Raw genomic sequence first — 16,842 nt, 5'->3', positions numbered from 1 at the left:
GGTTGTTGGGTATCAGTTGATGAGTTCAGAAAATGAAACAATTTTCTGCTCTTCCTTCTCTTTTCACTTCTTGAGGAGTTTTCTGTGTTTCCTGCACAGCGTTTTTGCCTTGAGTTGGATTTTTGTACCTCACATTTTCAAGTCACGATAACGTTGTGATGTTTTCAGCTTCCAACAAACCTGTAAGACAAATGAGTCATATGAAAAAAAGAATAATTTGTACTGTGTGTAGTGTTGGTCTGTGTGAGATAAAGAATCATGCTTGATTGGCAAATTTGATTAGTCAAGGGCATGGAGAATAAAGGCAGAATGAATATCGCTGTCAATTCCTTTGGGGTTTGTGAGTTGGGATATTACAAATCAGGTTCTGAGCTGAGAAAAATAAAAATGTGAGAGCTGGAAGTGGCTGGGTGGTGATGGGTGTGCAGTGCCCAGCCTCAGGGTGGGAGCACCTCAGCACCTTTTAGAACACCCAAAAGTCAAACACAAAGTTTTCTGTTGGCCAAAGACCACTTAGAGTCACCTCCTGGAGGGGTTTGGTCCTCCCTTTCTGAAGTGAGGGGGACCAGGGTCTGTCTTCAAAAAGCTTTTCAGTCCCCTTTGCTTTCTGAACAGTGACTGTTAATAGATGCAGGAGTGGAACAGCCTGAGTCTGAACTCAAGGTGTCACTTTTGGTTTCCAGAAAATCCTGAGAAACATGAAATTCCTCTCATAGCTGTCCTGAAGACAGCCTTTAACAGAGTACTGAAAACATGCAAGAGATTCAAAAATACTTGAAAGATGGAAATTTAGACTCTTAAGTAAGAATTGGCAATGTATTTTTGTGTTGGAGGGGTTCAAGTACAGCTTTGAACAAACAAGGCAGAACAGGAAATGTATTTCTGTGATCCCATCCTTAATCCCATCATAAGTCACCTTTAAAAGGAAATGTGTTTATAATGTGAACCCCATGAATAATAGAAAACAAACAAAAACAAACCTGCATCTGGGCTAAAGGATATTCTTTGTGTAAATGTAACACCTGCCTGAAGAAATGAAAATGAGTTTACCAAACTTGGTATATTAACAGAAATATGAAAGTTTTATTCCTAATTGTTTATTTAAATTAAGGACAATAGCTTGTTCTGGGCAGTAGCAATTGTGTTTATTGCCAACTAAAACATCCTACAAATCCATTTTTCTGAAGAAATGTTGTAGGATGACATATTTTATAACAATTGTATCAAATTATGAAAATATTGAGAAACTGAATATAGATTTTTTCATAAGATTTCTTTGTTGGTGACTTCCCATTGCCTTCTGGAAGACATAAATAAATAACTAAAAAGTTATTTACTGACTGAAAAGGTCATTGGTATAATTTATTCTTTATTTAAATTATGCATCTATTCTGGTTTGCTTTTAAAGCTGGAAATGAAAATGAAAATAGCAGAAGGTAAATTTCACGAAGAGAAACTGAAATTACAACAGAAGCATGATGTTGATGTTCAAAAGGTAAGAAGTGTTTGTATTGTTTTCCAAAAGCAGTGTATTAAACAATAATAGAGACTATGATTATCATAAATATTTATCAGTTGTTCTTTAACTTCTTCACAATTGCAATTAATGTTCAGTGGAAGTCAAATTGTAGGTAACAGTTGGCATAAAGTGAGAGGAATGCAGAATATTTTATGGTAACATATACTTTGGAAAGGGAAAACACTTGCAGAAAGGAGATGAAAATACAAGGCAGTTTGTTTGTTAGAACAAGACAACCTATTTTACCAGCATAACAACTTCTGTCGGAAATCATAAACCCAGGATTTTTCTGTTCGAGAGAAAACATTTGTGTTAGAGAAGAATGTGAACAAAATTAATTTTTCATGGACAAAATGCAGAATATTACAGTAGGAAAAGCCAGGGATATCTCATATATGTTCAGGCTCATCCAGCAGCAGTGCTTGCTGTCCTGTCTCTGTTTTGACACTCTCAGAGCAGAGGCAGAGGCCAAACACCCCTTTATTTATGTTGCTGCATATTTAGATTTTCTGCACTCTGAATTCTGGCAGCACTAACACGGCACCAGCTCCCTGGGTTACACTGGATTTGTCTTTCCTGAGTCACATAACACCACTCCTGGCAGGATTATACCCACCCAGACCATGCTGGTACTTTAATCCCAGGTTTAAAGGTGGGGTGAAGCCCTGTGAGGTTCCAGGTGCTCCTGGCAGGGCTCAGATCCCAGGGATGGAGCAGAAATCCCAATCCTGGCTCTGCTGATCCGCTGTAAGCTCAGCATCACTCAGAGCCTCTCTTTGTTTCCTAAAGACTGAGTCACAGCCTTGGAGGAAGTTGGTTGACACAGCTCTGTGACACATCAAAGCCTCCCTGAGAGGATGTTAATATTTGGTCAGGTGCACATTTGGCTCATCTGTTCTCAAGGCCTCGGAGCAGAAGCAGTGAGCAAAGCTGGGAGTCTAAAGGAAACAGCTTTGTGAGAATAAGAAATAGTTTAAATGCTTTCTCATCCCTTGAGTTGTCATCCCTTCCTAACTGATGTTAAAATTCCGTCTTTTGAAGTCATTTAATAACGTTGGATATTTTAGAAAAGGTTAAATAGTGTCATATTAATCTTTAAAGACAAAAAACATTTATTGCAGATGGAGTAATATTGTTTTAAGATGAAAGCTTCTGTTTGATAAGAGATTTGGAGCACTGTTATAAAATTTCTCCGACTTTAATCTTTATCTTAAACACGAAGTTTAAATTAAAATACTATCTCAAAGTGTGCAAATATTCAAGCTTTTTTATTTCCAAAATAAACTGTACTCAGCCTGTACAGAAATGTGGGTGTAGTTACCCTCACAGACTTGCTCTGTTCCAGACCATTGTTCCTTGGGATCCATGTGAGTAATTTCAATTGGTGAAGCACAAAAGACTGCAATGAAGCTCACCAACTTATTAAAATATTTCTTCAATCTGCTGAGAATTTGAGATACTTTTAAATACTATTAGGCAACATAAGTATGAAAATCTTTCCAATTTGCAGCAGTAGCACAACAACAATGCTGGGTTTGCCCAGGTTTAAAAGAGAGCAAAAAAACCTCACCTTGAAACATGAAACTCCTTTTTTAATCTGCTTTTTCCTACATTTGTCTAAACCAGTCCTTTGTTTATGGCTTGGTTGCTGTAGCTGGAAAAATTATTTAGGTTCAGTCATTTATGAGCACTTCTTGCAGACCATGGTGCATCTTGTGCACTGGTTGTAGTTTGGAATGTTTAGGACTTATGGTAAAATAGTCTGAATTTTCTCTGCAGATTTTGGATAGAAAGAATGATGAAATAGATGTGCTGAAGTCCACCTACACAGAGAAACAAAAAGAAGCTGAGGAGACAATAAGAAAACTGGAGAAAAAAGGTGATTTTTATCCTCATGGTTGTCTTCTGTGTGGTGCTATTGTACTGCATTCTCTTGTGGCTGTGGGCTTGTGTGTTTCTTCTGCAGACATCCCTTCCTTCATCATTTTCAGCACTTGATTTAATTTTTTCCTTTAGATTCTGAGATTTTTGTCCAGTTGTCTCTGCTGTTCCAACCCCAGTGTTCCAAGAGGCCTGTGATCTATTACACTGAAAACAGGTTTTATGAGCGTCACCAAAAAAAGTTTCTTTGATGCCACTGAAATATTTTGGCCACTTCAATTTTTTTTTTTGAATCCCTGGCTCAAAGTTCATTTCTTTATACATTCAGTACATTTTAATCAAACCACAACGGGTTATTTTTAAGATTATTGTGGCAGGAGATTTCAAACATGAGAAGTCTTGAGTGTGTCACGAGTACAAAACTCACCCTGAGAGCGGCTTGTCAGCAGTTTCTCAATGTTAGTTTCCTTCAGAATTCCTTGGAATCCATTTGCACCATGGACTAAACCACACTGGAAAATAATACAGAAGTTTGGTAATCTAGCTACAAAAAGGGAGAGTGTTCCTTGTATTTTGTTTCCTTCTCCTTGGGAAAGTAATTTTTCCAGCAAGGGATCTGGGGCTTCTCTCTGTGGGCTGGTGGTTTCTCTTGGCTGGAGCAGGTTGAGTTGGAGTTGGCCACACTGTTGCAGGTAATGAAAATCCTTAAAAAAAAGTGAAAGTGTGAATATGGACCTCCTTTTTCCACTAATGGTGATGCCATCACTTAAATTGGGGAACTTCATTTTCATGGGTATCTTGGGCATTCAACCTTCACAAGAACCTTTTCTCCTAAGGATGCTCATGAAATCAGGTTAAAATAACTATTTTCTTGAGGTTATACAGACTTTTGCTGATGTATATTTACCCCCTCAGGAAGGAAAACTCTCTCTGAAATATTCTGTAAACAAAGTAGAAAAGAGAGCACACCTTGTAATGACACAGAATCTAAGTGCTACATCTTAAAGCAGCACATACATTAAGAATTTAAGAGTCAAAAACCATCAGAAAGCCAGGTCAGTTGGAAAACTGACATAAACTGATTGTATCTATTGCCAAGACTGGAAAATCCCAAAGGTCTTGAATAGTTGTTTATTTTTTTTCCCATTTTTAACAGTTCAGACTCTTGTTCGTGAGTCCCAAGTTGTGAGAGAAGCCAAAGAGCAGCAGATTGTGGAGCTGAAGAAGTTGTGTGAGCAAAGCAATGATTCCTTGAACAATGAGTGGGAGAAAAGGGTAATGAACAGTACTTCCCTCCTTTGACAGACTCCTGCAGTGTTTATCTGGGATAATACGTTTTGTCACTCAAAAAAATAAATATACACAATACATTTTAGTGATGTTTTTTGAGCTGATTTTATTTTTTTTCCTGAAGTAATCAAGACTCTTTTTGCTGATGCTTTTACACCCAGCTGGTCACCCTGTTCCTGGGGTTCATCTGGCCTCCTGGCAGGTCTCTGGATGTATTAAGGAAGTGTTTATTTCTGGTTGACCTGACATGGAATTTTAATCTGGATAAACCTGCTGCTACCTGCTGTCACGGTGATTCCTTTGAACTCATAGTCTTGCAATGGGTCATGAATTCTTCAATGTATTTTTATTTATTGTTCAACTCAAGACAGCAGCAAAGCAGAGGGAAGAGCAGGTTTATTGTGAGACACTGTCACCTTTGTCCAGATTATTGTCAGTATTTGTCTTGCTTCCCCCTCTCAGGAGAGAGGGGGGTCACAGAAAGGACAAACCCATCTCCCTTCATGAAGTTTGCTGTTCAATTTAATTATTTTGCATCCCTGCATGTAGAAATGAAGTTGGGTTTAATTCTTGCCTTCTTAAAGGCAAATCATAAATTGTCCTTTGTGCTGAAGATCTTGAGGCTCCAATATTAGATGTTTTTTTCATAGAATCCCAGACCAGTTTGGGTTGGAAGGGACCTTAAGCTCATCCAGTGCCACCCCTGCCATGGCAGGGACACCTTCCCCTGTCCCAGGCTGCTCCAAGCCCTGTCCAACCTGGCCTTGGGCACTTCCAGGGATCCAGGGGCAGCCACAATCTGTTTTTGTTTTAGAGAAAAAACATTTTCAGAGAGGAGAGAAGCGTGAATACCTGGGATTTCCAGTGATTCTGCTGGTGTGCTATAATAATGTAACACTTCTCAATGCCAGTTGTAGATGCCATTTGTCACTCTGTGCCTTTTTTTCCTGGTGCAGCTCCTGGATGCCGTGGCTGAGATGGAGAAGGAGAAGTTCAACATCAGGAAGAAGCACACGGAAGATATGCAGGAGCTGCTGGAGGAAACCAACGCCCGGCTGGCCAAGATGGAGCAGGAGTATTTGCAGCAGACACAGTCAACTGTAGGTTTGGCTGTAAACCTGTCACAGCAGCAGGTGTCTTAAAATACTGCAATTCTGTGTGTGTTCAGGTGGGCTGGGAGTGCCCAAGGCTGGGTTGGATGGGGCTTGGAGCAACCTGGGATGCTGGAAGGTGTCCCTGCCTTGTCACAGCTGGAATCAGATGATTTTGGGCTGGAATCAGATGATTTTGGGCTGGAATCAGATTATTTTTAAGGCCCCTCTCAACCCAAACCACTCTGTGATTCTGTTATTTATGCACATACATCCTTATTTTTGATAGTGCAGTGCAGTTGTTCTAGGAGAAGACACTGTTCTGGAAGCCAGTGCAATCAAGGATTTTATTCCCCAGATAAAATTAAGCAAGGTGCAGCCCTTCAATCAATGTTACACTGATATTTTAGAATCAGTCCTTAATTAAATTTAGCAGAATTTTTGTCTTTTCAGGTCTGTAGACCATTTATATATTACATCTATTTTCATAGAAACATGATTTTTTACTCACCTACCTCCTCTTTGACTAAGCAAATGCTCCTGTTAGATGAAAGATGACATTAAAAGGATTTTAAATAAGTATTGATTATTCTAATTTATTGCATTTTTTGTCTAGAGTAATTAGAAGCATGTAATTAGGTATAATCTGGATTTTGTGCCTGTTATATAAATGATGCAAAAAGCAAAAGAATTAACAAGTAACCTCAAAAAAGCATGCTGTACTTTTCATCAGGATGAGGTATGAGGAAAATTGAATGAGTGAAAAGACAATGTCAAACAAAATTTATTCCTTTATTAATGAATGTTGAATTTAAAAATTAACATTCAGATCATGTCATAGGTAACAGTAAATACAGAGAGAAATGGACACAGTCTGTCAGCAGGATTGAATTTAAGAACCATCAAAACTAGACAGATCTTGCTGAGCAGCTTCTGATTTAATAATTAAACAAGGTAGAGTTCAAGGCAGGGCTTAAGATGAAAGACTAGACTGTCACTGGAAATTAGTTTTCTTTTTTTCTCTCTCCTTTCTCTCTCCTGATTTTTTTATTTTTTTCTGTTGATATTTCAGAGTTTCCTTGTTCAGAGTTTCATGTTGTCAGGAATGCCAGTGCTGTTAGCAAGTGGAATTGGCTGAACAATTTCATCAATGCCATAGAGCTGATAAGGAGGGGTTTGTGCCCAGAACAAGGATGAGCTTCCTTGAGGGTCATGGGGCCAGCCAGGAATTATATTCAGTGATATATTAAAAATTACTCTGTTTTAAAAAAATGACAAAACCCCAGAAAACCACAAAACAAATCAAAACCCCAAGCCCCCAAAGCAAACAACCCTCTGCCCCCAGCAAAGCAAACCCATGGTGAGCAGCTTGGCACTGATGGAGAATTTTGCTGTGCTGTGGCTGTGCAATCTCTGCAGGCATTGCCAGAGCTCAGGTGAACATTCAGGTGATGCTCTGTCTGTTCTTGCACTGGCTCAGGTTTGTGTCACCTCCAGTGACAGTCAGGGCTGCACGGGGCACTTTTATTGTACTTTGAGAGTGGGTGAAATTTCTGTTCCACTTCCCTCATCTTCAAGCCTTTGTTAATTAAAAAATAACTTTGAAACCTACTCTGGGTCTTATTTTCCCCAGCCTCCAGAGGAGTTCTTGCCTCATTTCTCTGCCTTGTACCATGAATTTAGGGAAGAATGGGAAGTCCTAGAGTACCTGCCTGTCCTTACTCTGCTCATTTTAAAATTTGTCTCTATTAGGAGATGAAGTTCCAGGGAAAAGATACAACTCTTGAAAGGTGCTTGTAATTTACTGAAAGTTACTGCAGTGAGATTACTGGGAAATCTAAAAATGCTTTATGTATATTATCATCCATTGCAGTTTTCCATTGAAATACTGTCTTCTGTCCCATTTTAAAAGATTTGTAATTTAGAAATCAGTTGCATATGCTGTTCTGCATAAGGGAGAAGAGATGTCACTTTGGGGGGGAATAAACACCCATATTTTGAAGATTTATTTATTTTTATACACACTATAGAATTTACTGTCATGACTGATGACAGCTTTGCCATTGTAACTTTTGTGTCTCTGCATCACCAGAGGACCTCCTTGCTCAAGGCTACTGAATAACAGCTGGGGTATTCCCTCATTTATTCTGGGCTTTTCTCAGTAGTTCTCTGTTCTTTTAGAATGAGACAGTGGAAAAGCTGGGGGCCCGTGTGCAGCAGTTGACTGTTGAGGCTGAAAATAGTAATTTACAGCGTCAGAAATTGTCTCAGGAGAAGACTGAGGTAGAACAACGTTACCAGGAGGTCTGCTCCCAACTTCAGGACCTGAAAGCAAGGTAATTCAGTAACAATTGCTGGTTTAACTTTTAAGAATATGGAATTTCCAGAAGCAAACATTATGACTTTTGTTCCAGGAACACACTGAATGGCATTTGACATTAGAAAACTCTCATGAAAATGTGTTTATTGGTGTCAAACTCATTTAGAGTGACCCAAACAACCACCTTGAGGAGTGTCTTACCTTTCCATTATTTATGAGCAGCTCATTCTGTGACAAAAGCACATGGAATTGATACTGAGCAGGTAAAATGCCAATATATGAAAGCAATTTCCATATCCTGTTTGCTTGCTCCTTGTAGGTACGACTTACTTCAGAAAGACAAGGACCAGATTACTCAGGAGTACAAGGAGAAAGTTCAGCAGCTACAAAGTAAATTTGAAGTTGATAGAGATTTTCTGAAGAAGGAACAAGCTCAGGTATGCTCAGGTGTAACAGGCAGGAAAATGGGGTTTATTTCCCAAGTGCTCTCCTCACTATCAATATGATGCTTATGAATAAATCCAAAAGATTGCTCAGTTCCCCAAGTTAGTCATGAGTGTAAGTTTAAATAAAATTGGGATTTAATTTTTCATTCCCAAATTTGACTGAAAAAATCATCTGAAGTTGGTTGGTTGTTCTGGTGTGTATTTCTACAGCTGATCCAGATTCAGATCCTGATTTTGTTTGTGCTCCTGTAAAAATTCTAAATACACTCTTAAAGACTTAATGTTTTCATAAAGCCTCTTCCATGGCAGAAAATACTTCTTCCAGAAAAAAACAGTCCTGCAGGCTTCATAGTATTGAACATTGTGTTAAATATTTATGTGTTTAAGGAAATATTTTTATATTTTTTGAGTGTAGATTTCACCCAAAATGTAATAACTCTAGTTTGTTTCTGGAAGAACATCTGTCAGGTTGATACCTGCTGATGTGCATAGGTGCAGAGATGGTACATATTTAAAGTGATTTTAAAGTTAAATAATTGTAGAAAAGACAAGTTTTAAATACCATTTATTAATCCATAGAGCCATAGGACAAGTGAGGTGTTTGGTGTTTATTTGTTGAAATTCTCTAAGCTTTGATGATACCTTACTCTTGTTTCTTTTACAAGGTATTCTACTTTCTACCAATTTTTTGTAGATTTCAGTAGGGATTTTTTATTAATGTGATATTTTTTTTGTGCTTTTGTTTCCATTTCTAAGCTCTCCAGAGGGCCTGAACTGACGTATCCAGAGCCATAAACTCATACAGGTTTTTTCTCCCAAGCTGATAATCTTTCCAATTTTTTGGAAACTGTAGTGGTTTAGATTCACTAATTTGAGAGATTAAATACAAGAGATTTATTTCTCTTTTATTAGAGGAATAAATTTAAAGATGCAAAAGAGCTAATGAGGAGTGCAAGACAAAAATTGCTTTTTCTGTTAAATCCCAGCAGACATCTGATGTGATTGCAGAATTACAGCGTGGAATGGCTCTGTTGAAACAACAATTGCAAGACTGTGAACATCAAAGGCAGCAAGAGCTGAGGGTGAGCCCTGACTTTCTTTCTCAGAAATGACCAACTCTTTTTCTTTTATCCACTGATTTAAATGTTTAGATATCCATCCTTAAATGCGCTTCTATATACCATGCTTGCTTGTTTCTGTTTTATTAATGGAAATAAATGAAATGTCACATATGGTTAAAGGTTGATTTAAAAAGTGTGGCCAAAAGAGAGGTAAAAGCAGAATTTTCACAGAAGTTTTCTGACTGTTTCTTGTAGATCACATGTTAAGTTAAAGAGTTTAAATCTGTATTGGTGGATTACAAAGAAGCCTGTCAAAGAATGATGAATCTCTTTTATTTTCTTGTAAACTGTAAACATTTTTAAAGTTTCAAAATTGTTTTTAATTTGCACTGTTTAATAGTTCAGTTCAATATTCTGTCTTCCTGTAGGCATTTAAATTAATCCTTCTATCTCAGGGTAATGAGTTCCACATCTGTATCATGTATCAGTCCTGGCTGAGTTTTGGCATCTACTTTTCTTCCAATGTCTTTCATTTCACAGTTGATATAGTACAGAATGGCATTTTAATAGCTCAGGAGAACAAGTTGCTGTTTCTCTTTAGCAAACATGAATCATGACTTTTGAGATAGTTGTGTTACTTGGTGTTGGTTAAATTTTTTTCCATGTCAGAGAATTTTTTCATGATGATAGAAAGCGGGTTTTTATTTTTTTTTTTATGGACTGTTCTATATGATAGCTACTGGCTGTGTTTGATGAATGCTCTGAAATAGAAGAAAAGTGGGATTTGTTTATTTAGACATTTATTTGTTTATTTTCCTCTGCAGGATCAAGAATACAAGGTTCAGCAGGACAAGCTTCAATTGCAGCGTGCATATGAGAAACAGGTAATATTTCCAGGAAAATTTCCCATCTTCTGCACCCCTCCAATTTTGTTCTGTAGAGGACTTAAAGGCTTAAATTTTGAAACCCCCCAAACAGTAAATTTGGGAATTCAAGCACTTGACAAGGTTTGGAAAAATAATTGGACAAAATGAAGGAAGATTTTAAGCACAGCTGTTTTGGGCCATGGGTATCACCTCTGATTTTTAGGATATCACCTCTGATTTTTAGGATATCACCTGTGATTTTTAGGATATCACCTCTGATTTTTAGGATATCACCTGTGATTTTTAGGATATCACCTGTGATTTTTAGGATATCACCTCTGTTGCCAAGGGATGGAGGCTGGGATGGCATTCCCAAAAAAGTGCTCCTGGAAGGCTGTCCTGTGGTGGCAGCTGCTGTTACTGAAAGGATAATGAACTGAATGAAACCTGGCCTGACCTCTGCCAGAGCTCATGTGTTCTCCCATACTCCTTTTCCCCCAGAATATCTCTATTCCATCCCTCTCCATGTGTTCTCTAGATATTGTCAACAGGCAATTGTAAATTGTTTTTACATCAGGAACTTAAAGTAAAAAATGTAATTTTCATCAGAAACACTTCATCTTAAAGCACTTTGCAAATCCTGCCTGCTCTTTTAGACTCAGAACATCAATAGGCTTCAAATTAAACTTCAATTTTAGTGACATTATATGTGCAACTCATATGCAGCCAGAGGGTGCCTTAGATGCCTGTTTAATTGAAAGGATGTGTTACTCAAACATGTCATTGCCAAATGTGGCAAATTTATAACATAAAATAATGGATTGTGATCCCAGCTACTTGTCACTTGGTAATAGCACTTGTGACATGAATTGTAGAGGGGTTTTGGTTTGAGTTAGTTCCTTCTGCTGACTTGAAGTCAAAACATTCTTTGTTCCAGGATCTGCCTTGGTTTAAACCTAGCCTCCATTTGTCTTTTTAGTCAAGTTGTGTGTTTTATACATGTTGAACTCAAGAATAATCCAGGATTGGAGTGATTTGCAGGCCAAAATAAAAAATATATTGGCATAATTTGACTGAAGTTTGAGGATCTTTTGGGAGGAAGCTCCTAAGAATGTCAGGAGTGCCTCCAACCAGTGAGCCCAGGGAGGGAAGCTGGAATCCTGCATCAGTAAACAAGGAAGCAGAACCTTTCTTTTTTTAGATAACTTGACAGCAGTTTGTTCATAAATTCTGGCATAACTGTTTTCAAACTCAAATCTTTGTGAAAGGATGAGAAGAAAAATACCCTTGAATGATCTATGGGTATAAATCCATAAACCAGGATGGATTGGCCCATAAAATACTAAAACAAGTAAAGGAATCATGAAGTCTCTGCTGCAGTCTGTTCACTTAAAAACCTACCCATTATCTAATAATCTTTATGAGTCTGCAGTGGCTGCTGCCTCTGAGGATACTTTAACATCAAACAAATCATAGGTAGGAACCTTCAATGTCACTATTTGATTAAATGTGCTTATCTGCTGGATCAGGAACCAGTTAGCTAAATGGCTTTACAAGCCAAGGAAACACCTGCTTTTTATAAATAATCTACTGCTTGTTTTCCAAACATCCAGCTCAGCATCAGAAGAGTGACAGATTATTCCTGACAGCCATTCTCAAGCCACCTGTTGAAAATACAGAATTTTACCAGTTTTGGCTTCTTTTTTCTCTGATAGATGTAGCTCATGGATTTGGGGGCTCTTGGAACCCAGCTAAGTGTTCCTGAACACCCCCATGGAACTGCTCCTTGCAGAGAATCTCTGAATTGTTTTCTTTCTCACTGGCCTACACACTTAGTAAATCAACTTTTTCTTTATTGTAGTGTCTTAACAGCCTGGAACATTACAAGTTACTGTAGGTGGATAAAGGATTTCCTCTATGTTCCATCCCCATGTTGTTCCTTGAGCAATTCTAAAGCAATACAACTCTTGGATTATGAACAAACACTTGGATTTAACCTGCCCTTGCCAAAAAACATCACAAAAACACATGGTTTGGACCACATCTGGGAAGTTGCCAAATTCAAATGTTTTTGTAACTATTTTTAGGGTAATTATTGCTAATTATTCTATTATTGTTATTCTTTATGATTTTTATGTGAGCTATTTATGTTTGATACTTTTTATTGTAAGAATTGATCAGAAATTATTCATTTTGGGGGGTCACAAATTGGTAGGAGCTCTTCACCCTGGAGAATACAGGTCACTATTTTAGGCAGATTCCTATCTGCTTCTCTGTACTTACCCAAAGAAAATCTAGTTCCTTTTTTATGTGATTACTGATATTTCTTTATTCTTGACAGTAATATTCACTTTGAGAAGGAAAATAGCTCATTGGCTACATTCTCCTACTGCATCTCTCTATTAATCTCTGCTTTTGTATTTCTCCTAATTTTAGAAATCCATGGATGATTGTCTTCACCAGTGGAAAAAGAATATGCAAATAAATAGGTTTTAGAATTTAAAATAACATTGATTTATTTTAACTCAGACACTGTTTGTGCTAAAAGATAGGGTGTTTTTTTTCCTTAAATGGCAGATTCATGGCATTCAGAATGATCTGGATAAAGAAAGAGGGGATGCTCAAAAGAAAATTCGCCACCTGGAACAGGCTCTGAAGTAAGTGAATATGGAATAATTATTGAACTAGCCCTCGAATTTTTAAATATTTATTAGTATTTATTTATTAAGAAAACTTATGCTTTATCTTATCTGACTGCCCTCCTATAGTTTTTTTCCTGTTTTAAAGCTGCACCTTCAGGGTTCTGATCAGCCAGAAAAATGAAACAACTGAAGTAGGAACCAACTTCTCCAAATTTGTTGACTTTTTAGTGGTGGGAAGGAAATAGAATTGAGGTTAATGATGTCAGCTGGTCCTGCCCTCTCAAATAAATGGGCCCAGGTTCAATTCAGTGTATTCATAGGAAGCAAATAATCAAACAAAAAGCAAAAAATAATTGTTGCTTTGGGCTCTTCTAGAAAACAGAATACATTTGAAAGATGTATTTATTTAAAATATATTTTAATGTAATAGATGATGCTTCTGATCTTATATTTTATGTTTAATATCCACAAATTACAAGTCTAATGCAGATTTTTCCTCTTTGATACAACATTTCTTTGTGGGAGTACTTGTTCTTCACATGGATGTAAGGCTGGGAGAAGTGCTCTGTAACAGCTTTCATTAACTAACTTGGAACAGGTTTTTTTGCTGACTTTGTCCATGAACAGCTCACCAGGATGCACCAAGTTTGATGTTTTCTGAGCAAGGAAATGGTTTATGTACAGCAGATGCACAGAGGACAAGATCAGCTCTTGCTATGCTCCTTCCATTTTTGATTTTGTGAAGTATTCTTGCCATGTGTTAATCCAGTTTAAAGTCAAAGCTATGGAAAGTAATTTCTAGGGGAAACAGATTATTCTGAAACAAACCAGAAGTTATTTGCTAAAAGTATTCAGTTTAATATCACAATGTACCTTATCTAGGCTGGGAGAGGGAAGTAAAGATACTTTTATTCCATAAAAGTGACAGGGCTGAAGTCTGTATTTCTTTATTTCTATAATCTCTGAGGTATTTGGCATAAATAGAGACTATCTTAAATCACTGCAGACATTAATAAAAACTCCAGCTTTTAATCTTTAAATTCTTTACACTGACTATTATTTATAATTTTGGGGTGGTTGAACCATTATCAACTGCACTTTATCTTTTAGTATTTTACCATCAGATTTGTTGATAATGAAGTTGCATTAATTTTCTTCCACAGCTTTCAAATAATGTGTCAGTTTGTTCTTACTGATGTTAATAAAACCAGTCTGGCTTTGCAGCCCTGGCTGCTCAGGGTTGATCCCCACGTGGATCCTGGCAGGATGGGGTTTGGGACTCGAGGAGCTCTTACAGGAGCTGAGGATGTCCTCAGTTATTTCAGATATTCCTTGGCTGTATTTAAGCTTAGGTGTAGCTTGGAGTTGGAGTAAGAATTTGAAAGACTCAAGTTTTAAAAGCCCAAAGTGCTGGTGATGCTCCAAGGGCCATGAATTAAAACATTAAATTAAAATGCTGGCAGAGCTCAGTCCCAGCCTTGCATTTCCTGTGGGTGAATCCCTTGGCCAGAGCTGGGGATGGGTCAGTTCCTGGGGCTGAAATGCCCTGGGGATTGTTCCACAGGCTGAAAATCATCTGCTGTTTCCCCCACAGCAAGTGATTAATACCTATTCCTATATGATTTTCAAAGTGTCTCCTAATACAAGCTGCTTCTACTCCTGTAGGTCCCCTCTAAATGAAAATATTCTTTGATATTGTATTTTTTCCAGGGTATTTTTCCATGTTCTATGGCACTTTGTTTCTCTTATGCTTTTTAATTTAATTTAATTTTCTTAATTCAGGGTGTTGAAAATAATGTAGAGAATTCTAATATTAAATCATATATACCTCTCCCAGTTGAAATGGAAAATGTTTAATTGTGGAGATAGTTTAATAAAACTCTATACTACTGCTCTTTTGATTGTTTTATTGCAGGGGTTTGGGGTTAATTTCAAGATTAATAATGGAATTAGTAATGCTAAGAAGTAATTGAATAGAAATAAAAATTAGCTTTCAAGTGTGGTTTTATAAACCAGTTTTTACAAACTGGCTGGAGACAGAAGGCAGATCCATGAGGATGGATTTAGGATCCTGAAAAGATGATATTTGCAGAAATGCAGTGCCCTAGTCCAGCCCAGCTCATATTCTGCTGGTTGGGATTTCAGCTCTGGGTCTGCCATCTGCATTTCTGACCAGGGCTGGAACAGACTTCAGGTGCCCAGGACAGAGGAACTGCCAGTCCTGCAGGGCTTTCTGCAACTCAAGCCATTCATTTAGCACCAGGCTGTCTTGACAATACTAAGATTTTTTTTTTCATATTTGTGCTTTTATATGATATACAAGTAGGTAATGGGAAAGGACAGTATTTATTGTGGCAGAAATGGATGGCTTCCTTATGGCTTTTTCTTTTCCATTGCTGCAAAAATTATTCTTTTTAGCAATCCCTTCCTATTAATATGAATGCACAAGATCCCCTATCTTACCTAAAAATGCTTCATTTTGCTGAATTTCTTTAACTACTTGCAGAATGAAATTAAGTAACTCCAAGCTAAGGCAGACCCAGTAAATCTTTAGAAAAAACCTCGTCTTGCATGAGGTGGGTGAAAATACAGTTCAGCATCTTCAACAGAAGTGATGCCTTGTGGAATTACAGCTCAGAACCCAGTAGGTGCATCAGTGATTTCTCATAAACTACTTTGATCTGAATGCACTTTGATTCTGAAATGGCCACAGGATTATATCTTGAGCAGCTGCTGAGCTGCAGGCACATGGAAAGGGAAATGGCAGGCATTTTGGGGGATTTTTGTTATTATTATCACTATTTTTCCAGTGCTGTGACAGCAAACAGTGCTGCTGCTGTTTCAAACGTATCCACACCAATGCAGAATGAAAGGGATTTGAGACATTGTGTGGAATAGCAAAACCCACATTTCTGAAAGTATCTTTCACTTAAAAAAAAAAAAAATAGTATTGCCACAGTTTCAGTACAGAATAGGGGTTTACATAGTTTACAGAAGGTTTTTTTCTTCTGAAGTTCATGGTAGAAATATCTGTCAAAAGCAAAGCTTTTGCAAAAGAATTGCTCCAACACTCCTAACTCGTGGTGGTGACTTGTAGATATAAAATTTATATTTACTTTTGCAGTGCATGTCACAGGCATTGCCTAATAGCAAAAGTTACTCTAAGAAGTGCTGTAAGGGCTTTTCTAGAATGTCCTTTAAATGGCATTTCTATAAGAACAAAGTTTTCTTGAAAAGCTTCTCTGTAATTACTTGGGGGGAAAGGTTGTTTCTCTAATCCCTGTGGTTTGGTTGCTGAAAATGTGTCATGAGAGTGGGTTGCAAATAGGCTGAATCTCTGCTGTTCTTATCTCTCACAGTGAGGAGTAGGAAATAGAGGTATATAATTTGTCACAGTACAAACTGAGTAGAATGAAACAGAAAATAAATGAGGGGAAAAAAAAAATCTGTACCCATTTGCTGCTGAAGAAATTGCATGGAAGAGAAAGAAAAGGTCTTGCTGACTTTATACAATATTGTTAAACAGCTCTCAGCATCATCTCTTGTGTCTTGTTCTGTGGAATTGGGATGTTTATTCATTCAATATATTTATTCTACCTCTGCTTCTATTTTGCTAGCAGATTGTTCAATACTTTTAGTTTACTATGAGGAATATATATTTGCTGTAGGGGAATAGTCCTCATTTTATTGAAGATTACAACCACAATGCCAGCTCAGTTTTGAGAT

At 37.5% G+C, this 16,842-nt stretch overlaps 1 protein-coding gene across 7 annotated transcripts in view; it reads left to right on the top strand.

Moving 5' to 3' along the window:
- CEP112 (centrosomal protein 112) overlaps positions 1-16,842 on the top strand; it is a 155,513-nt gene that overhangs the window by 28,304 nt on the left and 110,367 nt on the right. For 5 of the 7 annotated variants that reach the window (XM_033518640.1, XM_033518639.1, XM_033518635.1 and 2 more), the window contains exons 9-17: positions 1,409-1,495; positions 3,299-3,398; positions 4,557-4,675; positions 5,647-5,823; positions 7,963-8,117; positions 8,421-8,538; positions 9,534-9,629; positions 10,433-10,492; positions 13,052-13,131. In XM_033518640.1, the coding sequence (XP_033374531.1) occupies positions 1,409-1,495; positions 3,299-3,398; positions 4,557-4,675; positions 5,647-5,823; positions 7,963-8,117; positions 8,421-8,538; positions 9,534-9,629; positions 10,433-10,492; positions 13,052-13,131 (992 nt within the window). The remainder of the gene's footprint in view (positions 1-1,408; positions 1,496-3,298; positions 3,399-4,556; positions 4,676-5,646; positions 5,824-7,962; positions 8,118-8,420; positions 8,539-9,533; positions 9,630-10,432; positions 10,493-13,051; positions 13,132-16,842) is intronic. The other 2 variants (XM_015645755.1, XM_033518638.1) reach the window with 2 other exon arrangements.

This window comes from Parus major, chromosome 18 (genome assembly GCF_001522545.3).
Source record: "Parus major isolate Abel chromosome 18, Parus_major1.1, whole genome shotgun sequence".
Lineage (NCBI taxonomy): Eukaryota > Metazoa > Chordata > Aves > Passeriformes > Paridae > Parus > Parus major.
Note: the sequence above shows the minus strand (reverse complement) of the source record. Positions and strands in the feature narration are given on the sequence as shown.